Consider the following 27,916-nt stretch of genomic DNA (forward strand, 5'->3'; position numbering starts at 1 on the left):
GACAACCGTCACAAAAAGTCCCCTAAAAAAATACAAATTTATTTTAAATCAAATTGTAGGAAATGGTCGGTAATGTTCTATTGAACTGAAATCCCCTGCACATCCCCACCCCAGCTCTGTGGTCATTACACCCGGCTTAGCGGAGAGCACAGTGGATCACAGTTAATTAAATGAACGCTGCACTCTAATTAAGACAGGGCCGGCTGGAACTTAGCAGGAAATGTATGCATTAAAAATATTCCTTTGTCGATGGGCAGCAATTAAGAGCCTGATCAATAACAACATAATGCCTTTAAAAAATGGGTCTTGTGCACCCTGGTGGCTCCAGAGAACACGTGCGACACTCATTAATTTAAAATTAGGATTTCTGGTCAATATAGAAATATTCTCTTTTAATGTCAGATTTACCCAGAAGCAGCTCAGCTGCCAATAACTGCAGAATGGGGGCTTATTGAGTTTGTTTTAGAACAATTAATTTGTTTTCTTATAAGGATAGATAATAAAATAGCTAGATGATAGATAGATAGATAGATAAATAGATGATAGATAGATAGATAGATAGATAAATAGTTAGATAAATAGCTAGATAATAGATAGATAATAGATAGATAGATAAATACATAAAAGATAGATAGCTAATATATAGATGATAGATAGATAGATAATAGATACATGATAGATAGATAGATAGATAGATAGATAGATAGATAGATAGATAGATATAGAGTAGATACAGGTGCTTCTCACAAAATTACAATATCATCAAAAAGTTAATCTATTTCAGTTCTTCAATACAAAAAGTGAAACTCATATATTGAGTCATTACACACAGAGTGATCTATTTCACGTGTTTATTTCTGTTAATGTTGATGATTATGGCTTACAGCCAATGAAAATAAGTATTTGATACACTGCCGATTTTGCAAGTTTTCCCCATCTACAAAGAATGGAGAGATCTGTAATTTTTATCATAGGTACACTTCAACTGTGAGAGGCAGAATCTAAAAATAAAAATCAGAAAATCACATTGTATAATTTTTACACTACCGTTCAAAAGTTTAGGGCAAAAGAACACAAACATTGAACAAAGGAAGATTGGAAAAAGTGTTATGGACAGACGAATCCAAGTTTGAGGTGTTTGGATCACACAGAAAAACATTTCTGAGATGCAGAACAACTGAAAAGTTGCTGAAAGAGTGCCTGACGCCATCTGTCAAGCATGGTGGAGGTAATGTGATGGTCTGGGGTTGCTTTGGTGCTGGTAAAGTGGGAGATTTGTACAAGGTAAAAGGGATTTTGAATAAGGAAGGCTATCACTCCATTTTGCAATGCCATGCCATACCCTGTGGACAGCGCTTGATTGGAGCCAATTTCATCCTACAACAGGACAATGACCCAAAGCACACCTCCAAATTATGCAAGAACTATTTAGGGAAGAAGCCGACAGCTGGTATTCTATCTGTAATGGAGTGGCCAGTGCAGTCACCAGATCTCCACCCCATTGAGCTATTGTGGGAGCAGCTTGACCGTATGGTACGCAAAATGTGCCCAGGAAGACAAACCAAATTGTGGGAGGACTTCTGGAAGCATGGGGTGAAATTTCTCCAGATTACCTCAGCAAATTAACTGCTAGAATGCCAAAGGTCTGCAATGCTGGAATTGCTGCAAAGGGAGAATTCTTTGTCAAAAGCAAAGTTTGAAGGAGAAAATTATTATTTCAAATAAAAATCTTTTTTTCGAACCTTGTCAATGTCTGGACTAGATTTTAAATTCATTTGGCAACTCATTTGATTAATAAAAGTATGAGTTTTAATGGAAAACACAATTGTCTGGGTGACCCCAAACTTTTGAACGGTAGTGTAATTAAATTGCATTTTATTGCATGAAAGAAGTATTTGATCACCTACCAACTAGCAAGAATTCTGTCTCTCACATACCTGTTAGTTTTTCTTTAAGAAGCCTCCTGCTTTGCACTCATTACCTGTATCACTTACACTTGTTTGAACTTGTTACCTGTATAAAAGACCCCTGTCCACACATTCAATCAATCACACTCCAACTTATCCACCACGGCCAAGACCAAAGAGCTGTCTAAGGACACCAGGGAAAAATTGTAGACCTGCACAAGGCTGAGATGGGCTACAGGACAATAGGCAAGCAGCTTGGTGAGAAGTCAACAATTGTTGGTGCAATTATTGGAGAATGGAAGAAACACAAGATTACTGTCAATCTTCCTCGGTCTAGGGCTGAAAGATCTCACCTCGTGGGGTAAGGATGATTCAGAGAAAGATCAGGAATCAGCTCAGAAATACGTGGGAGGCCCATGACCTGAAGAGAATTGGGACCACAGTCTCAAACAATACTGTTACTAACACACTATGCTGTCATGGATTATAATCCTGCAGGGCAGGTCAGGTCCCCCTGCTCAGGACAGCACATGTCCAGGCCCATTTAAAGTTCACCTATGACCATCAGGATGTTCCAGAGGAAGCAACTGAGAAGGTCATGTGGTCAGAGGAGACCATAAAAGAACTTTTTGGTATCAACTCCACTTGCCGTGTTTGGAGGAAGAAGGATGAGTACAACCCCAAGAACACTGTCCCAGCCGTGAAGCATGGTGGGGGAAACATCTTACTTTGGGGGTGCTTTTCTGCAAAGGAGACAGGACAACTGCACCGTACAGAAGGGTGGATGGATGGGGTCATGTATCGGGAGATTTTAGCCAACAACCATGACCCATCTTCAAGAGCATTGAAGATGGTTCATGGCTGGGTCTTCCAGATGACAAACACCTGAAACACACTGCCAGGACAAGTAAGGAGTGTTGTAGAAGGGTGGAGTGATATGTGGACCTGTCTGATGGAAGAAAGATAAAATGTAAAATGTGCTGCGTAGAATGCTTTATTATAACTTGTAGTGGTGTAGTAACCACTGTGTCCGCTAGGGGGCGCTGTGTGGAGGTCCCAGGAGAAGGGATGAATGGCAGAGTGTTGAGTGGCCGTTATGTATCTCAAAGTGGGTGGCTTTGAGATGGAGACTTATGTATGTGTGATCAGCAAGGACATTGCTGAGGTGAATGCAGGGACCTGGTTGGTCCAGAGCGGAAGGTCCCGTGAGGAGAGTTGTCTACTGGCTAACAGCCTGTGGAGTGGCTGTGTGTAATGACTGCCAGCGTCTGAGAGTCCCAGAGGAGAGAGTGGATGTCTGCAGCGTGGAGAAACAGCCATGAGGAAACCCTGACGTGGGTGAGTTAATGATGAGGCTGAAGAGCCTGTGTATGCTGGACATTGCTAACAGAGGGAACCTCTGTAATGGACGCCATGCTGGTGAAATGAACTGTATGTTATTGGTCACAGTTTATGCTGCAGAATAAACCGCATGGACTGCTATGTTTTGATGGAAAACCTGTGCCGGATGTGATTTGTTCGTTGCCTAGCGAGAATCCCCTAACTAAATGACAGCGCTACCTCACATATGGTGGAGAATTGCAAAGGGCAACGCTGAGCCAGGAGGGCTGACAGTCTTAAAGCCGTGTGATGTGCTGACAGGAGTCAGTGGCAAAAACTTATAGGATACCTCTGCGGTAGAGGGGTCCGAGAACCTGCGCAGCCAGCAGGTGACAGTCGTGAAAACCGTGTTGTATTGACCGGGCTCAGTGAGAAAGAGACTGGTGATTGCTATAGGGTGTCTCTGTGGAAAAGAGGTATCCGAGGACCTGTGTTGCCGACACAGGCAACGGACTGGTGTTCGTGTGTTACTGACCTGGGTCAGTGAGTAAGACGGTGGTCCTGGAGGGTTCAGTGAGCAAGGTCCTGGAGGGTCAGTGTTGGGAGATTCTAGATGAAGAATCAACTCCCTGGAGCACGTCGTACGACCTTGGACCTGGTGAGGCGTGAGTGTTGGGCAGTCTCAGGCAGAGACGGATGTCCTGAGTAGTACCCGCTGAAGCCCCTGGACCTGGTGAGGCCGGTGTGTTGGGAAACCCTGGGAGGAGGGCCACTCCCTGAATAGCACCCGGTGCGCCCTGTGTGTTGGACGGTCTGAGGCGGAGATGGTACGTCCTGAATAGCACATAGACAGGACACGTGAGGTTTTTTTGTGGTGTTTTTTTTTTCTTCTTTTCTCAACTCAGCCTGCGGTGGCTCAGTGGGAGTCAAGAAGGTGACAAGCGGCTTCCGGTAGCTCGGCGGGGTTACAAAGAGGACAAGTGGCTTCCGGTGGATCGGCGGGTCCACGAAGACGGCGCAGCAGGAGCTGTGGCAGCACCAGAAGGAACTGGTGTGGTGTCGGTGATCAGTGACAGCAGGAGCTGTGGTGGTGCCAACAAGGACTTGTGTGGTATTGTAAAAGAGACAAACTGTGTTGTGTGAACTGGGGTCTGATCAGACCAGTATAACGGACATGGGGAAATCCCGAAAGGGGGCAGTGGCCCAAATCGGGGTGGTAGCGCAAAAGGGGGTGGAGTCCCGGAAGGGAGCGGTGACCCAAAGTGGGATGGTAACCCAAAAAGAAGTGGAGTCCCAGAGGGGGGTGGTGACCCAAATTGGGGAGGTAACCCAAAAAGGGATGGAGTCCCAGGAGGGGGCAGTGACCCAAATTGGGGTGGTTCAGAAAATGGCAGGACTGGTTGGCTCAGTGGGTATGTCTGGGAAACCGCATTGTGTCTGTATGAGATTTGAGGAGTGTGGAATATTCTTTCCGGATAATGACGGGCCACAGGTGTGTACTGTAATGCTGCACCGAGAAGGAATCTCTGGTCAGCTGGGCTCAAAGAGTCAGGTGACTCTGACAGGAATTCCTCTCGTTTTCTCTCTGAAAGCGAAAAACATCAGGATTCGCTGTAAACACGGGGTCACAGTGAACTATGCCGTAGACAGGGTAATGTTTGAAGGGCCCGTGGGTGGTGTGTTCCAAGGGGGCGGGATACCACGTGACTTAGGCCTCTTTCACACATCAGGTTTTCGGCGTCAGGCGCGATCCGGCGCTTTTGACTAAAACCGGATCCGACGAAATGCAATGCCGGATCCGGTTTCCCCCCCATTGACTTGCATTAGAGCCAGATCGAGCCGGATGGCCATGCGTTTCATCCGATTTTCTCCGGATCCGGCAATGTGACGCGATCCGGCGTCTGGAAAAAACGGCTACTGTAACGTTTTTTGTCTCCGGCGAAAAAGCCGGACACGCCGGATCCGGCGTGTCCGGCTTTTTCATACAATGAAAGCCTATGAGCGTCGCAATGCGCCTGATCCGGCGACAGCCGGATCCGGTGGCCGGATCCGGTTTCTTTGGTCTGAGCATGCTCAGTAGCTCTGCCCACAGGACATATATAAAAGCAAGACAATGGGACCCTCAGCCACACCCAACATGCCACCCAAGCCAAGAACCAGGAGCAGGAGAAGGCAGCAGACATCTGCAGCAGCAGCACCATCAGCACCACCCCAAATGGAGCAGCATGCTGAACAACGGGAGGGGAGTCCAGCAGCAGATGAGAGACGGTAATTATCAAATCCCCCATTCCTCCAAACTAGGGCTATGGAATATCAAGATATTCATTGGCCCTTTGTTTCTCTTTATTCAACAGCCGCCCAATAGATGCAGCAGCAGCAGCAGCAATGGCAGCAGCAGAAACACCACCCACAGCCATGGAGTCTGGCCATGAGGAAGACAGCACATCTTCTGGGAGCCCTCCCTCGCATCGTCAGCGTTTGACGGTAAGTTTTTATTTCCAAAATCCATCATCTCTGTAATATATGTGTATTCATTGCCTTTTATTTCAAAACAGGAATCACAAGATGAAGAGGAGCTCCCAGAAGAAGAAGGAAGGGGTGGACAGACACCTGGAGTGGGCTCACAATTGGTAAGTTTTTTGCATCAAACGCAGAAACACAACATCACACTACACACAACACATAGAAAACAATGTTCTGCAGACCACACACAGCAAACAAATGCCTACATCCAAAGACATAACATTTTTTGTTTTCTTCTCTAGTCTTCCCAATCTGGTGCTCGGCCAAGAGGTCCTCGCAGTGCCTCCCAGGGTCGTCGGCGACAGCAACGCGGCGGTCACCAGCGTGTAAGTATAAATATTTTTGCTTTGTTTTTTTTGCACTTTTTATTTAATTTCTTTTGTGGAGGCTAATTATGTTATTTTTGTCTTTTTCTTTAACAGCCTTCACAGCGTGCTCCCGACTCTGACGGTGAGGATGGAGGGATTGATGTGGACCGCCTCATCGATCTCGTCAGAGAAAGGGAGCCGCTCTGGAATATGGCTGACCGCCGCCACGCTGACCTGATCGTTACCCGACGACTCTGGGAGGAAATCTGTTCGCTCCTTGTGGACCGCTGGGAGGACCTCGAAGCTCGGGCCCAGATTAAAGAGCGTAAGTATATACAGTACCGGTTGCTTGATTTAAACCAGTGTTTCCCGAACTCCAGTCCTCGTGGTCCCCACGGATCATGTGTTCAGGATTTCTATTTACTTTGGAAATCCTGAAAACATGACCCCTGGGGACCATGAGGACTGGAGTTTGGGAAACACTGATGTTGTATACTAACCACTTTGTCCTTTCTCGTTTCAGGGGAGAGAATTGTGAAGCGGTGGCGGTCTGTGAGGGTTCGTTTCAAGAAGGAGTTCAATAAAGAGATGCGGGCCCCGAGTGGATCTGGAGGACGCAGGAGCAAGTACAAGTACGCACGAGCCCTGTCGTTCCTCCGGGAGACAATGCTCACCAGAAGGTAAATATTACACACCACATGTGACAAAAAAATGTTTAGATGTAACTTTTTTTTTTCAGCCAGGGCCATACCATGTCACTATTTTAATTGTTTTTTTTTCTCTTTATTCCACAGCACGGTGAGCAGCACTCGGGAGCCTGCACGATTGGACCCTTCTGAGGCGATCCCTGAGGAGACCGGCACCGAGGGACACTTCGACCGCCCCGGTACATCTGCACCTTCCCAGCCTTCCCACACATTCGACCCATCTGTCCCATCCACCAGCACAGGAGCATCGTGGCCGCCTACATTACATGAAGCTGCTGGTGAGGAGATCGCTTTCCCTTTACCCCACCCTTCTGCCCCTGCCACCTCTAGTACACCTGCGGGTACTGGGCGGCAGCGGCAGAGGGGTCAGGAAAAGACTTATGCGCCAGAGTTCTTGCATCTGAATGCATCTTTCCAGAACTGTCTAAAAGTCTTGTCAGAGCAAATATCCGCAGGCTATCAGCAGATCAACTCCAGCATTCTGGAGGTGAAGACACTTCTGCAAACCATGCATTCAGAAGCAAGATCTTCGCCAAACCACACCTTTTTCAGGTCTGTTGTGGAGCGCATGGAAACGCTCTCTCCTGCCCAGCAGATGCATGTAATGCATTCATGCCACGCTGCTCTCCAGCAAGTTACCTCCCAACCTCCTCCTCCCACCACAGTAGTTCCTCCACCTGCACCCCCTCCAGCCACTTTCCATCCTCCCCCTCCTATTACATCTACACCCCCTCCAGCCACTTTCCATCCTCCCCCTCCTATTACATCTACACCCCCTCCAGCCACTTTCCATCCTCCCCCTCCTATTACATACCATCCACCTCCCCAGCACCAGCAACCTCCCCAGCACCAGCAACCTCCCCAGTACCAGCAACCTCCCCAGCACCAGCAACCTCCCCAGTACCAGCAACCTCCCCAGTACCAGCAACCTCCCCAGTACCTGCAAACTCCCCAGTACCAGCAACCTCCCCAGTACCAGACATCTCCCCACTTCCAGCAACCTCCCCAGTACCAGACATCTCCCCACTTCCAGCAACCTGCCCCGTACCAGACATCTCCCCACTTCCAGCAACCTGCCCCGTACCAAACTCCTTCCCCATACAACTTGCCATCAACATCATCTGCTCCTACAGTCCCTGCCCAACCCTCCACTCCACCACCCACCACCTCTTCTGCTTCCCACATGTCCACCCATTCTGTAGTTTTTTCCACACCTTCACCTCTAACTGTTCCTTCCCCACCACGATCCCAGTCCTCTCTCCACACTCCCAGTGTCGAAGTGTCCCGCAGCCCCTCCAGCAGTATTTCTACCACACACTACACAGATTTATAATGTGTGTATTTAAATAAAAATGACCAGTTTTATGGTTTCAAAGCTTTATTAAACAAGTTTATTAAAATTTTAAAAAAGTTTACTAAAAAAACATTTTTCAATAAAAGTTAAATTATTTTACACTGGTTGTCTGTCATTTCTTTCTGCGGCGAAAAAGGTTAAATACAGGGTATTTAAAAGGTGAAATGGTATTCAAAACTAGGTATATAACTGTGGGTAAATTTTAGCTTTTTGCCACAGTTGTGTTCCTGGTTGTGTTTGAAGCAAAGTATTTCACCTAAAAAGTTGTGTTTATTGTTGGTGATTTCCTAACAATGTACACAACTTTTGTTAAAAGGTGAAATACTTTGCATAAAACACAACCAGGTACACACCTGTGGCCTAAAGCTAAAAATAGAGACCATGACAAGATAGCCAACTTTGGTTGGCAAAGGTATATACTGTTGGTACAGAAGGTACACAAGTTTGGTTAGGGCACAAATCTTTCACACTCTGTCATCCTGCCAGTGTACTCTGCCTTGAGGTGACATAAAGTATAGTGCAAAATTGTCCCTCATTACTGAAACCGTCACAGAACTTCTAGTGGTAATGTCATGGTAATCTTGCAAGGTGGTTTCTTCAGAGGTGTCCTCAATGGAAATGGGTTCCTTGCAGATAACAAAATTGTGGAGTACCACGCACGCTTTGATCACCTCGTCCACAGTTTCTGTCTTGAGGTTGATCGCAGTCAATAGGACCCGCCATTTGGCTGTCAGAATACCAAAGGTACATTCAACCATTCTTCTTGCTCTTGTGAGGCGGTAATTAAAAATGCGTTTTGGTCTTGTCAATCCTCTGCTAGAGTACGGTTTCAAAAGGTGTTCTGACAGCTGGAAGGCTTCATCCCCTACACAGACAAATGGCATAGGTGGACCAGATGTTTGCGGCAGCGGTCTAGGTGGTGGGAACTGGAAGGTGTTTCCATACAGTTTACGCCCCATGGCAGACAGTTTGAAAACTTGAGAGTCATTGGAGCGGCCATAGGCCCCAATATCAACCGCAATAAATTTGTATTCCGCGTCAGCGATGGCCATGAGGACAATTGAAAAATATTTCTTGTAATTGAAATATTCCGATCCCGATCCAGCTGGCTTTACAATGCGGATATGTTTCCCGTCCACAGCGCCCAAGCAGTTGGGAAACTGACATATCTGTTGAAACTTGTCAGCAATTTCAATCCACCTCTCTGTTGTGGGCTCTGGTAAAAACTCTTCAGCTAAGGAGTCCCACAGTGCACGGCATGTGTACTTCACAATTCCAGATATGGTGGAAATCCCGAGTCTGTACTGGAAATGCAGTGACGAAAGGGATTCTCCAGTTGCAAGAAATCTGTGGGGAATTAAAAAACAATAAATTAGTTTTAAATCACAGCATTACATACCAAAACTGAGCTATAACACTTGGAGATACAAACTACCACCAACAAGATTGCAGTGAAAGTGTGCTCTGATGCGATCACATCCAATAAATGTGGCTTACCTTAAAGTCACCATCAGACACTCTGCGGGTGAAACAGAGAAGCGGCAATAGGTGTCCGCTTTTCTTATGAGGTGTGCAATGCGCTCCACCAAGTAATCAAAATTCTCCATTTTCATCCTAACATATCCAAAAAATTTATCCGGGTTTCGTCGAAGGTCCATGCAGAGTGTAGAATAGACCCCACGCGTCATTCTCTTGGCTGTGATGGGGTGGATCCACAAACGTCGTCTACGATGCCTGATGCGCTGCTGTCTCGCTCTCTCCTTCTCCAGAACAATCACCCTCAAACGATTCGCCTCCGCTATAAAATCCGACAAATTCTTCAAAATATTTCCAATGACAACATCCATCTTCGCCAGTAACTTGCTCTTCTCTCCAACCTGCACTTTCTCCTCGACAACCTGTCAAAGAAGGGCTGTAGGAACACTCTATATATAGTTTTCCAGTAGCCAATCCCGTTCGGAAGGCCACAAGGGTCAATTTTAAAAACCGGATCCGGCGTAATCCGTCGAAAAACGGATAGAAAAACGGATGAACCGGATGAGACGGATCCGGTTTTGTCTGTCAAGAAAAAGACGGATCCGGCAGAAAACCGGATCCGTCACATCCGGTTTTACTAAACATTTGCCGGATCCGGCGTTCCGGCACGACGCCGGATCGCGCCTGACGCCGAAAACCTGATGTGTGAAAGTAGCCTTAGTCTATGCCTTGGAGAGGGGCCGGGACTTTGTCGCATTTGATGACATATGCCAGGAGGTTGGAGACGTTTCTACTGTTGGGTTAACAGATATTGAGATGGTGTCTGCTCCTGACATTGACAGGTCAGAGGTAGAACTGTCCAGAAGAAGAAATACATCTGCCCAACTGACGGACCTGACGTCTCGTTACAAGACAGATGGTGGGCTGGGAGATGAGGTGACTGGAGTGGACACACGATCAGAGGGTAACTGGAGGGTTGACTCGGATGATCGGCGTGACTCAGACTCTGGAGTTGACTATGGCTCTGGGAGGGAAAGAGCACAGAATAGAAGGGCTAGAGAAGGAAGTCTCTGAGCTCAGAGGTCACCTGTCAACGTGGCAAAATGTGAACAAGACGCTCAGGGAAGAGATGGAAGAACATGTGAAACGAGAAAGAGTCCTGAGACAACGGGCCAAGCACAGGGTTGAGGAGCTCGAGAGAGGTCTTAGAGCTCAAAGAAACTGTAAGTGGTCTTCTGCGGGAGAAGAACTTGGACAGTGATGAACAGAGGCCGGGTCCGACTGGTGGTGGAATGGAGCTGCCGGTGCCCGTCTTGACAGACGGTCGGGAAGAGATGAGATCTCGTGAAGTTGAGGAACGGAGAACTGAAGAAGACAGTCACCCAGAAGGGGCAACTGTAGTGAGGGAAGTGTCCGTGGTAAAGCCAGAGCCTCCTGGTCAGGAAGAAAGCAAGACCACGACCCTCCAGTCTGTGATTGAGGTACCCGAAGATATGCAAGAAGCCTGTGCGGAGGAAGGTGTACATGAGGCGATCAAAGCGTGTGAGGTGCACTGGGCACCTGAGACTCGGCAGTTGGTGGTAATATCAGCCAGAGAAGATACATCAAACTGAGTGGCTGTCCTGAAAGAAATGCATTTACAATGTCTCCACGCCAACAGCTGGTCAGGCGGAGTAATATGAAGGCTGCTCGACGCCTAGAGTTAGCGAAGGAGGCTATGGGTCGGCTGGGTTTGCGGAAAGGTATGCTTCCGGTACCCAAAGCTCTGATTGGAAGAATGTTTGGAAGATCCGGGAAGATAATGCAGGACCTTGTGAATATCTCCTTGTGTGGTGAGGGTGAGGATCCCTCCTGATGATGAAGAACAGATATCCAGTGAAGTGGGTAGGATTCCCATCATGGTGGTTGGCTCCGTGGAAAGCCTGAGAGACTTTCGGATGCTTGTGGAGTATCGAATGCAGTACCTGCAAGAAATTGAGCAGTTGAGGCTCGACCGTCGGCAAATTAATGAAGTACGGAATACCAGGTGGCGGCCGCCTCCAACCGAACAAGATGTTAGGACCTGAAGGATTCCACCAAGAAGTGACCGGGCAGGTAGCCGAAGAATGTCAGTGAGTGGCAGTTCGACCGGCCATACGAGGCTGAGAGACATTAGTTCCTTTGAGACGCTGAGTGGGTCAGACTCAGGCCAGACAGTAGACTCAAGAAAGACGGATGACCGTACCAACCGGGGGAGCTGGTTGGGGAACGGGACAAATAGAGAGACGAAGGTGGTGACTAGATAGTGTCTGATGACGCAGACAGACTGAAACAGGAGGGTCAAAGATCAGGACCTATATTCTGACCGCTGGGGTCGGGGCAGGCCGAACGTAGAGAGGAGGCCGTATGACAGATGGAAAAGGTTCTCTTGACCTGTGGGGCAAGGTGTAATGAGTGCCCGGTCTCAAGAGCCTGATGTAATGTTGTGTGTTCAACCCCACAAGTTTGAACAGAGGGGGGAGGTATGTGGTGTAGAAGCCACTGTGTCCGCTAGGGGGCGCTGTGTAGAGGTCCCAGGAGAAGGGATGAATGGCAGAGTGTTGAGTGGCCGTTATGTATCGCAAAGTGGGTGGCTTTGAGATGGAGACTTATGTATGTGTGATCAGCAAGGACATTGCTGAGGTGAATGCAGGGACCTGGTTGGTCCATAGCGGAAGGACCTGTGAGGAGAGTTGTCTCCTGGCTAACAGCCTGTGGAGTGGCTGTGTATAATGGCTGCCAGCGTCTGAGAGTCCCAGAGGAGAGCGTGGATGTCTGCAGCGTGGAGCAACAGCCATGAGGAAACCCTGACGTGGGTGAGACAATGATGAGGCTGAAGAGCCTGTGTATTCTGGACATTGCTAACAGAGGGAAACTCTGTAATGGACGCTATGCTGGTGAAATGAACTGTATGTTATTGGTCACAGTTTATGCTGCATAATAAACCACAGGGACTGCTATGTTTTGATGGAAAACCTGTGCCGGATGTGATTTGTTCGTTGCCTAGTGAGAATCCCCTAACTAAATGACAGCACTACCTCACAATGTGTATGGGGAAAACAGCAAGAATTAGTTAGAGACGGTGTAGTACTGAGTTTTTGCCACTAGAGGGAGACACAGGACAGTGAGTAAAGGTCCTAACAGCAGCTGAAACTAGGAAACGCCAAGTCATGGTGGGCGGAGTTACTGGACTGAGAAGGGGAATTCCAGAGAAAGGGAATAAAAGAAGGGAGGGTCCCAAAGAGAGAGTCAGTCGGGGGGTAGCCCTGACAGGACAGCTGCAGACAGAGGATGCCTGGGGTACCGGATGGCTGGACACCGAAGAGGTAGTAAGTGTCACAGCGTACGGACGGACTCAACCAGGGGAAGCGCTGTGGCCGTGGGCCTAACGGCAGCCACAGTGAAAGAACCTAGAGGGTCATCGCATCAGGAAGGAGAAGGAGGAGGTAACAGGTACTCAGGCCAGTGTGCAGGAGCTGTCATATTGCTGTGGATGTCAGAGAAGACAACCAATAAAGAGGACCTAATTGAACTTGCATCTGCTTCTGACTCCAGTCTTTTCGCAACTGGAAGGGACCACCCCCCCCCCCCCCCAGTCGGCACACGATCCTACAGAGTCTCCGTAAGAAGCATTTCAAGGTCCTGGAGAGGCATAGCCAGTCTCCAGACCTGAACCCAATAGAAAATCTTTGGAGGGAGCTGAAACTCAATGTTGCCCAGCGACAGCCCCGAAACCTGAAAGATCTGGAGAAGATCTGTATGGAGGAGTGGGCCAAAATCCCTGCTGCAGTGTGTGCAAACTTGGTCAAGAACTACAGGAAACGTGTGACCTCTGTAATTTCTGCACCAAATATTAAGCTCTGTTTTTCTATTGTATCAAATACTTATTTCAAGCAATAAAATGCAAATTAATTATGTAAAAATCATACAATGTGATTTTCTGGATTTTATTTTTAGATTCTATCTCTCACAGGTGAAGTTTACCTACGATAAAAATTACAGACCTCTCCATTCTTTGTAGGGGGGAAAACTTGCAAAATCGGCAGTGTATCAAATACGGTACTTATTTTCCCCACTGTAGATAGATAATAGATAGATAGATAGATAGATAGATAGATAGAAGGATAATAGATAAATGATAGATAGATGGATAGATAGAGTTACATTTAAATAGGTTACGTTTTTACCTATAATTATCTATATTTTCTTGCTCATTTCCCTTGTTTTTACGTTAATCATGCTGAATGTTAACGATATATTTTCTTCTCCATTAGGGGGCATCCTCAAGTCTGGTGGTGAAGTTTGCAGATACCGATAAGGAACGCACAATGAGACGTATGCAGCAAATGGCTGGACAGATGGGAATGTTCAACCCCATGGCTATCCAGTTCGGAGCTTACGGCGCCTACGCTCAGGCAGTGAGTATATAGTCATGATTCATTATTACAGCGGTGAGACCACATAAACCACGTTACTGCACTGCCTGCTCCATCAGTACATTAACACATATACTGAGAACCAGCATTTGTATGCAACATTACTGGACTGATTAACACCAGACACTATTAGATGTAAAGTGGTGGCACCATTGCCTCCACCATTGTCTCCACCAATGGGACTATCTGGACAATAAGGAGTAGCGGTTTCCCACTATAGCAAAGAAGAGAAAGATTTGTATCCTGGTTTTATTTTCCTTTTGGGCAAAGGTTGAGTTTGCTGAACTTGTGTATAATTACTCAGGCTAGGTCAGAGTGCCTGTAGGCAACCCCTGGCACTCAGCATCCCTGCTACAGTAGCTATGCAACAGCTCTTGTTACCTACTGCCTCAGACGTAGGGGGTGAAAAGTCTCTTAGGAATAAGTTGGGTTTGGACTGTATCAACAAACAACCAACATTTAGCCTAAGACAATGGGGTCTACCAATTTTTATGGATATTTTTTTTATCTGTTGGACAGAGGTGTCCTAAGTGTAAACTCCTCCCAGACCAACACTTGATGAGGTGGTGACCAGAATCAGCATCAAGAGCAGCTCTCATTGTGGTCATCAACTCCTCGTTGTGTATATCGGTGATATAAGGCACGTCAGGCCATTTCTAGAGTTGACACGTACATCACAACATTCAAGAGTTTGGTAGACATTATCAGCACTGACATTATCAATTCCCGAGCAACCGAGAACCATACATTTCCAACTCTCCGCACTCGAAGGGTTATTGGTTTGCTGAGAACTTTGTTTACAAATCTCAGGGACAGCGAGTACATTGGAAATTATGTGATCTGCTTCAGAATGACATGAAGTGACTCCACATTGAGAGCTAAGCCTTCCCCTCAAGATCATTACATGGGAATGCATCAAACTGCATTAGCCGCCCTTGCGTCTGACTTTTCTAGCAAGCAAATAGAATGTGATAACCTAAAATGTACTTTCCTCCCCCTGAGACCGGGCTCTCCAAATTCCTAACTAGTTTTGTCAGAACTTTCCCCATACAGTCCTCGTCTCTGATCTTCAACTGGCAGAGTCACAATATTCTCTGTCACACCGGATGGAGACTCCGGGGTCCTGGAGGACTTTCCTTCTAGTTTATGGCATAAAGGCACTTGGATGTTTAAAAAACATGTAGGATTTTATATTTTTTACCATTTCTGCTCTGATATCTTAGGAATACAGTGTTCTGTCATTATACATGCCGGGGATTCTTTGTATCTATTATTAATTCTTGTATGAGAAGTTAAGGAACCAAGAATCTCCTCAACCTCAGACCTAGTTTTAGCCAAAATTATGCATTTAACATGGTGAAGGGGTCATTTTTTAAGGCAATAGTTTAGTATGGTGGCCAATGGGCGAAGGTAAAGTGACATAAGAAGAAGGAAAATATATATATAAGGGTCACAAAGAGGGCTCCATAGTGGTTTATTCCATCCCCAAACACGATTCCTACCACAAGCTTCAACCGAGGACTAGAAAGTCTAGCATCCCTCCACCGGTTCTCACCCATTGCACTACCCTAGCTCAAGAAAGTCCCTCACTTATTTTTCCCAATATCCATCCCTGTAATTTAGGACTAGATGACTCTGTAGTTATCCTATTTTAATATGCCACCGACTCCCATACAAACATACTTTCTTATCACCTTCACTGATTGCACCCAAGTGAAGCGATGGCCGGGGGACCACCACAATGCAGGGAGACTATGGTACACAAGATGAGGTGCAAACAAAAAAGGGTTAATTTATTTGCAGGCAAGGAATGCAGTGTTAGGAAAGTGTAAACAGGGGTAGGCAAAGACATAAAACAATTTACAAAAGTGATATTCTCTAGCTGGGCCGTATAAATGGCACAGTGCATCAACTATTACAGGTCAGTGTATTCTTTCAAAAGGCAAACAATACAATAAAGTACAGTATGATGCTACTCTAACTTTAGCCTCTCTGGCCGCTGCTACACCGGCCGCACAGCTACCGTGTTCTGTCTATTGCAGCCTATCCTAAGCTCTAAACATGTGCGCACACAGGGTTAACACTCACGGTAAAGTTGGTGTCTCAGTTCCTTCCTGGGGGCCCCCTGCAGTTCTCTGCAAGATGATGCGATATCCTCCCTGGCAGCTCTGTGCAACGTGGTCTTGTCCTTGTGTGACGATTCCGAACCTGTTCCTAGAAACGGTGAACTCCCTCTTCTGAATTTCTTCCTTGTAGAACTTCGTGGCTCCTCGCAGTATCACAGGAAAACCACCTTCATTATCCCCAGAAGGGTATACACAATCCCACAAGATCAGTCAGTTACAAGCTGCACATTTTTCTCCACACATCAGTCTCCTGCAGACTCCCAGCTCCAAACACTCACTGGGAAAACAGCCCCTCCCCTCTCCATAGCTGGAAGAGCAAACCAAAGCAGTCTTTTGAAGGGTAGAATAGAATGTACCATCGCATCGCATCAGCCAAGGGGGAGATGTCTCTTAAAGGGGCAGCGTGTCTCTGCTGTTCATAGCACTGTCAGCCCCTTACATGCCTCCCTACTTAAAGATGGTCATCCTCGGCCATCACAGCATCAAGGTTGCAGTGAAATGAAGAAACTTGCAAAGCGGGAACACCACCTATAGAGGAGGCAAAAAAATCGGTAAAACAGACAGAGAGCACTGTTCTACGTATCGGACTGGTGGAACCCCTGCAGTAGACCTCTGGGATGTCCGGAGCTCTTTACTACAGTATCTTCCAGAGAAACATTTGCTGCAGGAGTTGTAGTAGGTTCTTTTCGGGATTCGTCGTCACGTGGCGGTAGTGGTACATCCAGAAGATTACTTTCTCCGTGCACCTGAGGACCCCCCCACGGTGTCAGGGCCGGTCCACCATTCATCATTGATTTCATTAGCAGGCAAGACAGGTTCAGGAAGTGGGGCAGCACTTTCAGGCGGCAATGGTACAGAATGGGCCTCAGACCGGCATGGCTGCAGAATATTTCTGTGGAGCACTCTAGGCGCAGACGACCCATTCTCAACCTGCACCTTGTAGACCGGACCATCAGCATACACTCGCTCGATGACTTCGTAAGGCTGTACTTCCCATCTCTCGCTTAGTTTACCCTTGGGGCATTTCTCCCTGACTAAAACTTGATCCCCGGGCCGGGGCGGTATCTCTTGAATCGGTTTACGGCCCGTATGTTCTTTGTCCTGTAGCTGCTGACTCCCCAATCGCCGAATTGTTTGCAGTCGTTTCCAATGTTCTTTCACCCATGAAGTGACGCTTCGCTCCATCAGCTCCTCTTGCTGTTCCAACTTCAATTCAATGATCTCTCGTCCAGCTCTTCCAAACAGCAGCAGATTGGGGGTGTAACCCGTGGTGGAATGGACCTGATTGTTGTAGGTCCAGACCAACTCTGGCAGGAAATCTGGCCAGCATGCCTTCTTGTCCTCTTCCAACGTCCTCAGCATTTGAAGTAAGGTTCGGTTGAAGCGTTCACATGCTCCGTTGCCTTGAGGATGGTAAGGGGTGGTCCGGGACAGCTCGATGCCATACAAACGATACAGTTCTTCCATCACCTTGCCTTGGAAACATGCACCTTGGTCAGAGTGGATGCGCTTTGGGCACCCATACACTCTGATGAAGTCTTGACAGATGGCCCGTGCCGCCGACTCGGCAGTCTGATCTCTAGTCGGGGTAACTACCGCGGACTTGGAGAAATGGTCGGTCATCACCAAACAGTACTGTGGACCCCGGGCTGAGTGTCCCACAAGGAGATAGTCGATCATCAAGACTTCTAGCAGTTCCTTAGTATGTATGGTCTGGATTGGTGCCATTTGTTTCAGTACTCTTTATGAGGTCGCATACCCGACATTGCCGGCAAACCTCTTCTATCACGGACTGCAACCGGGGGCAGTGCACATGCCGCTGTAACCACTGGTAGGTCTTTGTGGACCCGAAGTGGGTTCCGAATTCGTGGGCATCTTTAGCCACTTCTTAGGCCATTCCTCCTGGGATGACCACCTGCCACCTTACTTCAGTATCTTTCGGCTGCTGCCTTTTGCGATATAGCACCGATTCTCGCACCTCCAGCCTATCCCACTGGTGTAAGACACTCTTCATCTCAGCGGGCAGACTATCTCTCTCTTGTTTGCCTGGCTTCCGCTTCTGCGCTACCCAGCATTTCATCTGTCTCAGCCCTCCGTCTTCATCTTGAACGTTTCCCCACTCTTCATTGGTTCTCCCCAGAGATCGGGGTAGTGCGCAGGCCTCCCTACTTGACTGGACCACAACCACTGGAGTCTTAAATTTACGGAAGTCTGGGGTTTCTTCCTCTTCAAGTTGTTCATCGAGATCCCCCACTGGAGTTTCCACCATCACTCGTGACAGGCCGTCGGCATTTGCATTTTCAGTAGTAGAGCGATAACGGATGGTAAAGTCAAACTTGGCCAGGCGAGCCACCCTCCATTGTTCTAAGGCCCCCAATTTAGCATTCTCAAGGTGGGCTAGGGGATAAATGTCCGTTCGAACTTGAATCTTGGTCCCTGCCAGGAAGCCCGCCAACTTCTCTGTCATGGCCCACACGAGGGCCAGGAGCTCTAACCGGAAAGAGCTGTAATTATGGGGGTTTCTTTCACTGTCTCGCAGGGACCTACTGGCATACCCGATGACTCTCTCATGTCCATCCTGCATTTGGGAAAGTACTGCACCGAGTCCATGAAGGCTACTGTCTGTGTACAACAGGAACGGTTGATCAAAATCTGCGTAGGCTAAAGTCGGGGCTAAAGTAAGAGCATTCTTTATAGCCTGGAAGTCCTCCTCTCACCTCTGGGTCTTCGGCACTCCGGCGGTTCCCCTCAGCAGTTCATTCAGAGGACCCGCCACCTTTGCGAAATCTTTGACAAACCGTCGGTAGTACCTGGCGAGTCCAAGGAAGGCCTAGAGTTCCCGCATGGTTCGAGGAACTGGCCACTTCTGGATAGCAGCCATTTTTTCTGGTGAAGGCAGAACTCCGTCTTGTGACACTATGTGGCCCAGGTACTCGATCTCTCTCTTGTAGAGGTGCCACTTCTTTGGCTTCTGACGTGCCCCAGAGGCTGTGGGATACTCGGCGCCAGGCCCGTTAACTTCAGTGGTAGTGACCCGGTCCGTGGCCTCAGGCGGTCATGTAAAAGGGATTGAGTTGAGGTAGTGATTCATGACGCCAGTTGTAGTGTTCGACTGTAGTGTAGTTGGCAACTTGCAGCATGGATCCTGTGCGTGAGCAGCTCAAGTTCCCACTTGCACTATCCTTCACTGATCCTAGTTTGCTGCAGTCTTTCCCAGGGAAAACACGATGCTGTTGGTTGTATGAATTCACACAGTCTCTCAGCTTACCACCCTGCTCTGAAAGCATGAATGGTCTAGGGGCTGATCCCTGATGCTTCTTTAGCTTTACTCCTGGATCGAGCTCATGTCATCATGGCCTCCAAGACGTTCTTCCTCCTTCTTGTTCACACAGAAAACAACAACTCGACCCCTCCCCCTCCCAGTTTGGGTGTGTCTGCAAAGCTCTCAGCTTCAGACAAGTGAGGGAATGAGGCAAATTGTGTATGTGTGTTGTGGTCTCTAGCAGAGAAAGCATATCTCGCATTGCTCACAAAACACATACAAAACAGTACATATTTAACCCTTTTGTGGCGGTAAAGATGCAGGGCGCCACACTTCACCTTCAGGTTATGAGCCCGCAGTCTTCCGAGTACCTGTCCAAGCTGGGCAAGATGGTCTTCGAACGAGGCAGAGAACACAATGATGTCATCCAGGTAGATCAGGGTAGCCTCAAAGTTTAAGTCTCCCAAACACTTTCCATCAGCCGTTGAAACGTGCCCGGAGCATTGGAGAGCCCGAAGGGCATCCGGTTAAACTCAAACAATCCCATAGGGAGGATGAAGGCAGTTTTTTCCTTGTCTTCCTCAGCCACAGCCACTTGCCAGTATCCGCTTGCTAGATCCAAGGTTTAGAAGTACTTGGCTTTCCCCAACGCTGTCAAGGATTCCTCGATGCAGGATAACGGATATGAGTCTCGCACAGTGCAGGCATTGAGTTTCCTGTAATCTACACAGAACCGCATGGTCCCATCCTTCTTCTTGACGAGCACCACCGGTGCCGCCCAAGGGCTCTGACTACTCTGCACGACTCCTGAATCCAGCATCTGCCTCAATAATGTCTTCACCTCTTGGTACATCTTGGGTGGGATTTGCCGGTATCATTCTCGAATTGGACGAGCGTCCCCTGTCAGTATCTGGTGTGTGATCGCTTCGGTACAGAAAAAATCTTCGGCGTGACGGGTGAATGCGGCCTGATTTTCCTACAGCATAGCTTCTATTGCCCGCACATGGTCAGGGCCAAGAGCCTTCACATCCACTTCCATTTGGTCAAGGATGATCCGCCCATTCCACTCTGGGGATGGCTTCTCTTCGGGCCCCGCAGCGACTTCCAAGGTTCATCCCACACCTTCGATCGGCAATAAAGACATCTCCTTCTGACTCACCACTTTGCCCTTGTGTAGGTACACCCGGGCCAGATCTGTCCCCCGGGGCAAGGTGACTTCCCCGGGCCCACGTTCAAAGCTCTAATGGGGGCATGTCCTCGCTGGACCACAGCTATCCTATGAGCTATCATGACTCCTTGGTCTGCTCCTCCGCCTAACACAGGCTGAACTATGACCTCCAGCCCATCAAGGTTGCGATGAGTCCCCACTGGAAGGTGTAATATACTTTCTCGCTCGGGAGGCAGGATTACAGACTCCTTCCCAGGGGCCCTTATGACCCCTACCGCCTGATAAGACGGCACACTCTTCTGCGTCCCACAGACACGGATCAATCGTTGAAGGGCTTCTGAGTAGGCTTGTGGCAGCCTTCTTCCAATAACTGGGTCCCCATTTGGTGAACATTATCTGATCGAGTTCTCATAGAATATTCATTCCCAGTACTACAGGCACATCTTCTTTGATGGGCTCAAGGACGAGCAGGATTCCTTGCTCTCCTTTTTCTTGCCCACAGATTCGAATATTCATCCACATGACCCCTGTGACCGGGATCGGCTGTTGATTGGCAGCAAACAACCGGATCAATGTCTCCTTCTCTGGCTTGGCCCGGGCTTGAAAATGCTGTTTGAAATATGATTCTGGCATTGTTGTCACTTGTGAACCGGTATCTATCAAGCAATCCACTGGAATGGCCTCAAATTCAGCATGCAGGATGGGACTTCCAGCAATCAGGTGTTCATTATGATATGGAGCGGCCTTTCTTCCTGCTTCCCCCACAGAGTGCCCTGTTACTGCGGGGGTTGTTGCTGGCTTTGAGCATAATTCCGGCAGTCTCTGGCAAGGTGCCCTTGTCCTCCACATTCCCAGCATTGGATGCCTCCTCTTTGCCGAGGGGCACCCCGAGCCTGTCTTCGTGCCTCTGATGCCTGGTGGGGGGAGCTTGCACCCACTGACCCCTTAGAGGTCAGGCCGAAGGTTGGTTATATGAGTGTGTTGAGACAGACTGTTGTTCTCCCATTCTTTGCTCCATCCGGGTTGCATACTGACAAGAGACTGCTGCAAGTCATGCACTACCTGGACCAGCGCCTCCTGATGATTTGGTTCTCCTCTGGTATTGGCACCCTGGACACGGAACACACCAGTCGCGTAACTGTCTTCCTTGCTTCGGGCCACTGCTTCTGCCAGGATTTGACGGAATGAAAGAGTCGGATCTACATGGACCTGTTCTGATAGTGCTCTCCTCAAGGATGTGATGTGCAGTCCCAGAATTAATTGTTCCCAGAGTATCCAGTCTTTGGAGCCCAAGCCACCAGCCCATCCATCTCTTTCCTTTGCACTTCTGCCAATGGAGTGCCCCACCAGGGCGTAGCGGGGTACTCGGTACCGAGCCCGTTGATCTCAATGGGAGTTGTCACGGAAGCTGTGACCCGGAACGTGGCCCTGGGGCTCCATGGCAAAAAGGGGATGAATGAACAATGAAATAAAGTTTATGAATAGTTCGTGACGCCACCTGTGGTGTTCGGCAAGTGAGGTGTTAGGCCGACGCTGCATGCAGATCCTCTGGGACTGGTGGTGGGTTGCAGCCAAGATGGTGAAGCTCCCCATAGGTGGAGCTGTAGTCCCAGGGCAGTGTAGATGTAGCAATGGAGGAGAGGCACAGGCGGTGTAGAGGCTGGTGCCCAGATGTATTAGTGCGGGGTGTAGTGGTGCAGGAATAAGTGGAGGACACCAGGGCATGTAGTTCCAAAGCTTTACTCACAGTCTGCAGTTCACACAGATGCCTGCCTCCGTGCTGTGTCCTACGGGTCCTGGGCAAGATAGGATGCTCCCTTCCAACACTCCGCCAACATGTACCTTTCTGAACGTCTCCTCTATAGTGCCTTTAAGTGAAGTACTCCCAGTACTGAGTTACACTGGAGTGCCTCCTGACAGATGTTCCCAAGAACTCTCCTTGTACGGCAGACAGCTGTAGCTTGCTTCGGGGACTCCTTAGTCCCGGCTCACTATCCAAGATGCTGTTGTGCCCCAAGTCTTAGATTGGAGTAGTGCATTTTCAGCCCACTACTCCACCGGTGTCTGCTGCAGAACCATTAGTGTCCATACAACCTCGGGGACCGGGCCCCGGCCTTGCGCTTAGAACTTCTAGGCAGGGTTCTTCCTCTAACCCACGTCCTCTGTGTTCCCTTTTTCTCCTGTGTTCCATACTTGTCTTTCTTTCTTATGGAAGCTGAGGCTTCAGTTCAACGTCTTTCTCCTTCTTTCCTTTCCCGTGCCAGCAGACCCAGGTCACTGAGATCTGCTGTAACACCTCCTTCCTCCATCCCTCTCTTAGGGTTCTTCTCTCCTCACTCCTCTCTGAGTGACTCTCCTGACCGACTGAACTAACTAACTCCTATCCCCTCCCGCTCTTTTATATATTCTAAACTCCACCCACCTCCCAGCACATTTCGTGTTTCCAAGCAGGGAACCACCAAAGGTGCTCTGCTACTCTCTAAGCAAGGAGCCGCAATGTGGCTTTGCTACACTACTTTGTGGTGAGGGGTGCAGGTGTTGGAGCGTGGTTAGGAGTTCCCACCTTACCTGGATGGTGGGGCATCACACCTCAGGAGGAGGTACAGTACCTCTGTGGCGACTGAAGCCTCAGGGGCGCCACATTGCCCCCCGTTAAACACAGCACGTCCGCGGGCTGTAAGTCAAACAGAGTTAACAATATAGGAACATACAAAATTTTGGTAATGCTGAATAAACATTTCTTATACTAAACTTCCTGATATAGGAGGCACGGTTTCTTGAACGCTACAAACAAATTAACTGTCTAAACCTTTTAAATTATGCTACATAATGTAAAGTGCTACAGGAGCAAACTCAATATCAATTCACATTTTCTAGCAACACATCTCTTTCTATTATCTTTCACATTTTCTACTTTTCACTGTCTCTTCTAGACTTAGGATGACAACCGTAGATACCTGGTTCGTCACTTGTAATTTTCAATTCTGCATTCACATTCTCAACATCTTTATTCAAAAATTCTGTAAAACATTCACTATGTCTCTTTCTCAATATACTTCTATAAAATCTGTCATTAATACTTTCATTATACATTATTATGTTCTAGCTTCTTATTCAGAGAATAACATTAAGCATTATTATCAAGTGCAACGATAGACACTGGTCCGACCATCGCGTCTGGAAATGTCCCTATGTCGAGGTAGATCTTCTTTCAAAAAGAGTGTCCTACGTAAAACCGAGAGCACCTAAAGAGGTGCAAACTATATACAGTAACAGTTCTGGACCATTCAGCGTTCATGATCTCCACAGTTCAAGTACAAAGGCTGCCAACAAAACTGGGCAACTCTGGGAAAATAAACTAGGACATGATAACCAAAAATAGAAAACTGGTGCAAAAAAAAACAGAAAACAATGGCACAACTGTGCAAATACCCTCCTGGGTAACGAGATTTACTTTAAATGAAGCATCTTGACTAATTGTTGTTTTTGTCCCCTCCTGGGGTTCTGGAAGCTGATGATTGGGAAATGCTACCAGATGAAATGCTCTGGGTGTCTTCATCTTGTTGCTGGTTGCTTGCCATAGGGCATGGTGGTGGCAACTGGTGCGATTGCCGCCTAGGGCCTTGAAGCTGTGGTAAAGGGAACCCATGATGCATATTGATACCCATCAGCTGTTCCTCATGGGTGTGTGGGTCTGTTGCTCTGGTGCGTGGCCTAGCACTGAGGGATGCCGCAGCTTGTTGGCGCTGATGGGCGACTACATGGGGACTCCGGCAGCCAAGGGATCCCGAGGTCACTATCCCAAAGCGACCTAGACTCCTCCACTCCCCGAAGATGCCGAATCATGCACGCCTGTTCCAGCCGTACCCTTCTCAGTAAGGACCTCTTCCACCTCCCCATTTCCAACAGTCTTGTGCCCCCAGCTGACTATTCCAACTGCCCCATTTCGAGTTCCCGCAAGCCAGCCTCTGACAATGTGAATTCGGGGGGCAACCCAATAGGAGGGCCGGGGTATATACCTGGTGCCTCCTGGCGGTGCGGTCTCTGCTCCGGTGCAGGCATAGAGGCGGTGGGCGCTGTCCGGTGGGACACCGGGGACGGCGGTGGAGCTAATGGCGGCTCCGGGTCCGCAGGGGTCTCTGGTGGGACCTACGCAGGAGCTCCTCTTCTTCCACTTCGGCTCCCGGGGCCTCATACAATTCCTCCGGTGGTGGCGGCAGAGAAGCGACTCCGGATGCTGTCGGTGGTGTGGCAGCGGCTGCAGGCCCCATGGCGTCTGCCTGGGGAAGCTCCGGTATTGCAGCAACGGGTACCGGTGATGGCGGTACCGCTGGCGTAGGCCCTTCCTGGGCGTGCTGCCAGTTCAGCCTCCACAAGGCCTCCTGCTTCAGCTGCAAACGTTGGGTCAGCCAGGCAACCTCTTCCTCTAGCTGCTGGCGATTCAATCTAGAAGCAGGGTCCGAGCCTCCAGCCAGGGTGCCGGGGAGATCCAGCTCAGCCTCCCCGCGCACCGCAGGCCTCCTCCCCTCCTCTTCCATCATGGCGTTCTGGCGTTCTTCTTCTTCCTGTCTCGGCGCCTTTCCCGCCTCTGACTTCCGCTCCTCCTTCCTGGGGCGGCATCTTCTTCCAACTGCACCATACCAAGCCAGTATACGAACCCCTCGGGGGATGGGCCAAGTTGCTGTCGCATAGTAGTTTAGACAGGGGAGGCCCAGGACAGTTCGCGCTCTTTTCTTAGGACCGCCCATATTATCACGCCCTTCTTCTCTAGGCTGTCGGCCATTTTTAATATTCATTTCACAGTCTATTAAATTGGGTCTTCGGCACATTCTCACAAATTTTAAGTCTAACAAATCTTAGGCACACAGAACCCGATGGCATCGGGTCTCGTCATCCTATTCGTGATGCCAGAATGGAGCGCCCCACCAGGGCCTAGCGGGGTACTCTGTACCGGGCCCGTTGATCTCAATGGGAGTTGTCACGGAAGCTGTGACCCGGAACGTGGCCCTGGGGCTCCATGGCAAAAAGGGGATGAATGAGCAATGAAATAAAGTTTATGAATAGTTTGTGACGCCACCTGTGGTGTTCGGCAAGTGAGGTGTTAGGCCAACGCTGCATGCAGATCCTCTGGGACTGGTGATGGGTTGCAGCCAAGATGGTGAAGCTCCCCACAGGTGGAGCTGTAATCCCAGGGCAGTGTAGATGTAGCAATGGAGGAGAGGCACAGGCGGTGTAGAGGCTGGTGCCCAGATGTGGTAGTGCGGGGTGCAGTGGTGTGGGAAAAAGTGGAGGACACCAGGGCATGTGGTTCCAACGCTTTACTCACAGTCTGCAGTTCACACAGATGCCTGCCTCCGTGATGTGTCCTCCGGGTCCAGGGCTCAGTCAACCTCCAGGCAAGATAGGATGCTCCCTTCCAACACTCCACCAACATGTACCTTTCTGAACGTCTCCTCTATAGTGCCTTTAAGTGAAGTACTCCCAGTACTGAGTTTCACTGGAGTGCCTCCTGACAGATGTTCCCAAGAACTCTACTTATACGGCAGACAGCTGTAGCCTGCTTCGGGGACTCCTTACTCCTGAGTCCCGGCTCACAATCCAAGTTGCTGTTGTGCCCCAAGTCTTAGATTGGAGTAGTGCATTTACAGCCCACTACTCCACCGGTGTCTGCTGCAGAACCATTAGTGTCCATACAACCTCGGGGACCGGTCCTCGGCCTTGCGCTTAGAACTTCTAGGCAGGGTTCTTCCTCTAACCCACGTCCTCTGTGTTCCCTTTTTCTCCTACGTTCCGTACTTGTCTTTCTTTCTTATGGAAGCTCAGGCTTCAGTTCAATGTCTTTCTCCTTCTTTCCTTTCCCATGCCAGCAGACCCAGGTCACTGAGATCTGCTGCAACACCTCCTTCCTCCATCCCTCTCTTAGGGATCTTCTCTCCTCACTCCTCTCTGAGTGACTCTCCTGACCGACTGAACTAACTAACTCCTATCCCCTCCCGCTCTTTTATATATTCTAAACTCCACCCACCTTCCAGAACGTTTCGTGTTTCCAAACAGGGAACCACCAAAGGTGCTCTGCTACTCTCTAAGCAAGGAGCCGCAATGTGGCTTTGCTACACTACTTTGTGGTGAGGGGTGCAGGTGTTGGAGCGTGGTTAGGAGTTCCCACCTTACCTGGATGGTGGGGCACCACACCTCAGGAGGAGGTGCAGTACCTCTGTGGCGACTGAAGCCTCAGGGGCGCCACACCAACACTTCTTGCAGTGCTGTCGCATACTGAGAGATCCCTTCTTCCTGCTGCAGTCTAAAGAAAAATTTGGCGCGGAGGTGTCCCGTGCTAGCAGTCTCGCCGTAGATCTCTTTCAGGAATTTCACTGGCTCCTTCAGGGTGCTACGGGTGAGTTCCAGCTGTAGACAAATGTTTTTACGGGCCTCTCCCTCCAAAGCAATCAACTCAATGTCCACTTCAAGGTCTGTGCTGATGTTATAAATCTTCAGGGTGCTTTGCATCCAGGACAACCAATCAGACAGGGGCATATTATTGCCATCAAATTTCGGAAGCACACTAATTATGGTGCCCATAGGGAGTGTCCTTGCAGGGGTTCCACCAATGCCCACAGCATCCCCATTAACACTAGCACTCCCGCCGTTGCCGCCTGCTGCCTGCATCTTGGTGACAGTAACCCTGCTCGCAGCGCCACTTGAAACAATGGCCGGGGGACCACCACAATGCAGGGAGACTACGGTACACAAGATGAGGTGCAAATAACAAAGGGTTAATTTATATACAGGCAAGGAATGCAGTGTTAGGAAAGTGTAAACAGGGGTATGAAATGACATAAAACAATTTACAAAAGTGATATTCTCTAGCTAGGCCGTACAATTGGCACAGTGCACCAACTATTACAGATTAGTGTATTCTTTCAAAAGGCAAAACAATACAATAAAGTAACAGCATGATGCTACTCTAACTATAGCCTGACTGGCCGTTGCTACACTGGCCGCACGGCTGCCGTGCTCTGTCTATTGCAGCCTATCCTAAGCCCTAAACATGTGGGCACACGAGGTTAACACTCACGGTAAAGTTGGTGTCTCAGATCCTTACTGGGGGTCCCCTGCAGTTCTCTGCAAGATGATGCGATGTCCTCCCTGGCAGCTCTGTGCAATGTGGTCTTGTCCTTGTGTGACGATTCCGAACCTGTTCCTAGAAATGGTGAACTCCCTCTTCTGAATTCCTTCCTTGCTGAATTCCTTCCTCGCAGTATCACAGGAAAACCACCTTCATTATCCCCAGAAGGGTATACACAATCCCAC

General features: G+C 48.8%; 1 protein-coding gene across 13 annotated transcripts in view; it reads left to right on the forward strand.

Moving 5' to 3' along the window:
* Window positions 1–27,916, forward strand: part of CELF4 (CUGBP Elav-like family member 4) — a 1,497,717-nt gene that overhangs the window by 1,259,811 nt on the left and 209,990 nt on the right. For all 13 annotated transcript variants that reach the window (XR_012234844.1, XM_073589796.1, XM_073589798.1 and 10 more), the window contains one exon: window positions 13,888–14,031. Coding sequence is in view for 12 of the 13 variants with exons in the window: in XM_073589796.1 (XP_073445897.1) it covers window positions 13,888–14,031 (144 nt within the window). In the remaining variant the exon portion in view is untranslated. The remainder of the gene's footprint in view (window positions 1–13,887; window positions 14,032–27,916) is intronic.

This window comes from Dendrobates tinctorius, unplaced genomic scaffold (genome assembly GCF_039654945.1).
Source record: "Dendrobates tinctorius isolate UK_male_01 unplaced genomic scaffold, ASM3965494v1 ptg000113l, whole genome shotgun sequence".
NCBI classification, from domain to species: Eukaryota; Metazoa; Chordata; class Amphibia; order Anura; family Dendrobatidae; genus Dendrobates; species Dendrobates tinctorius.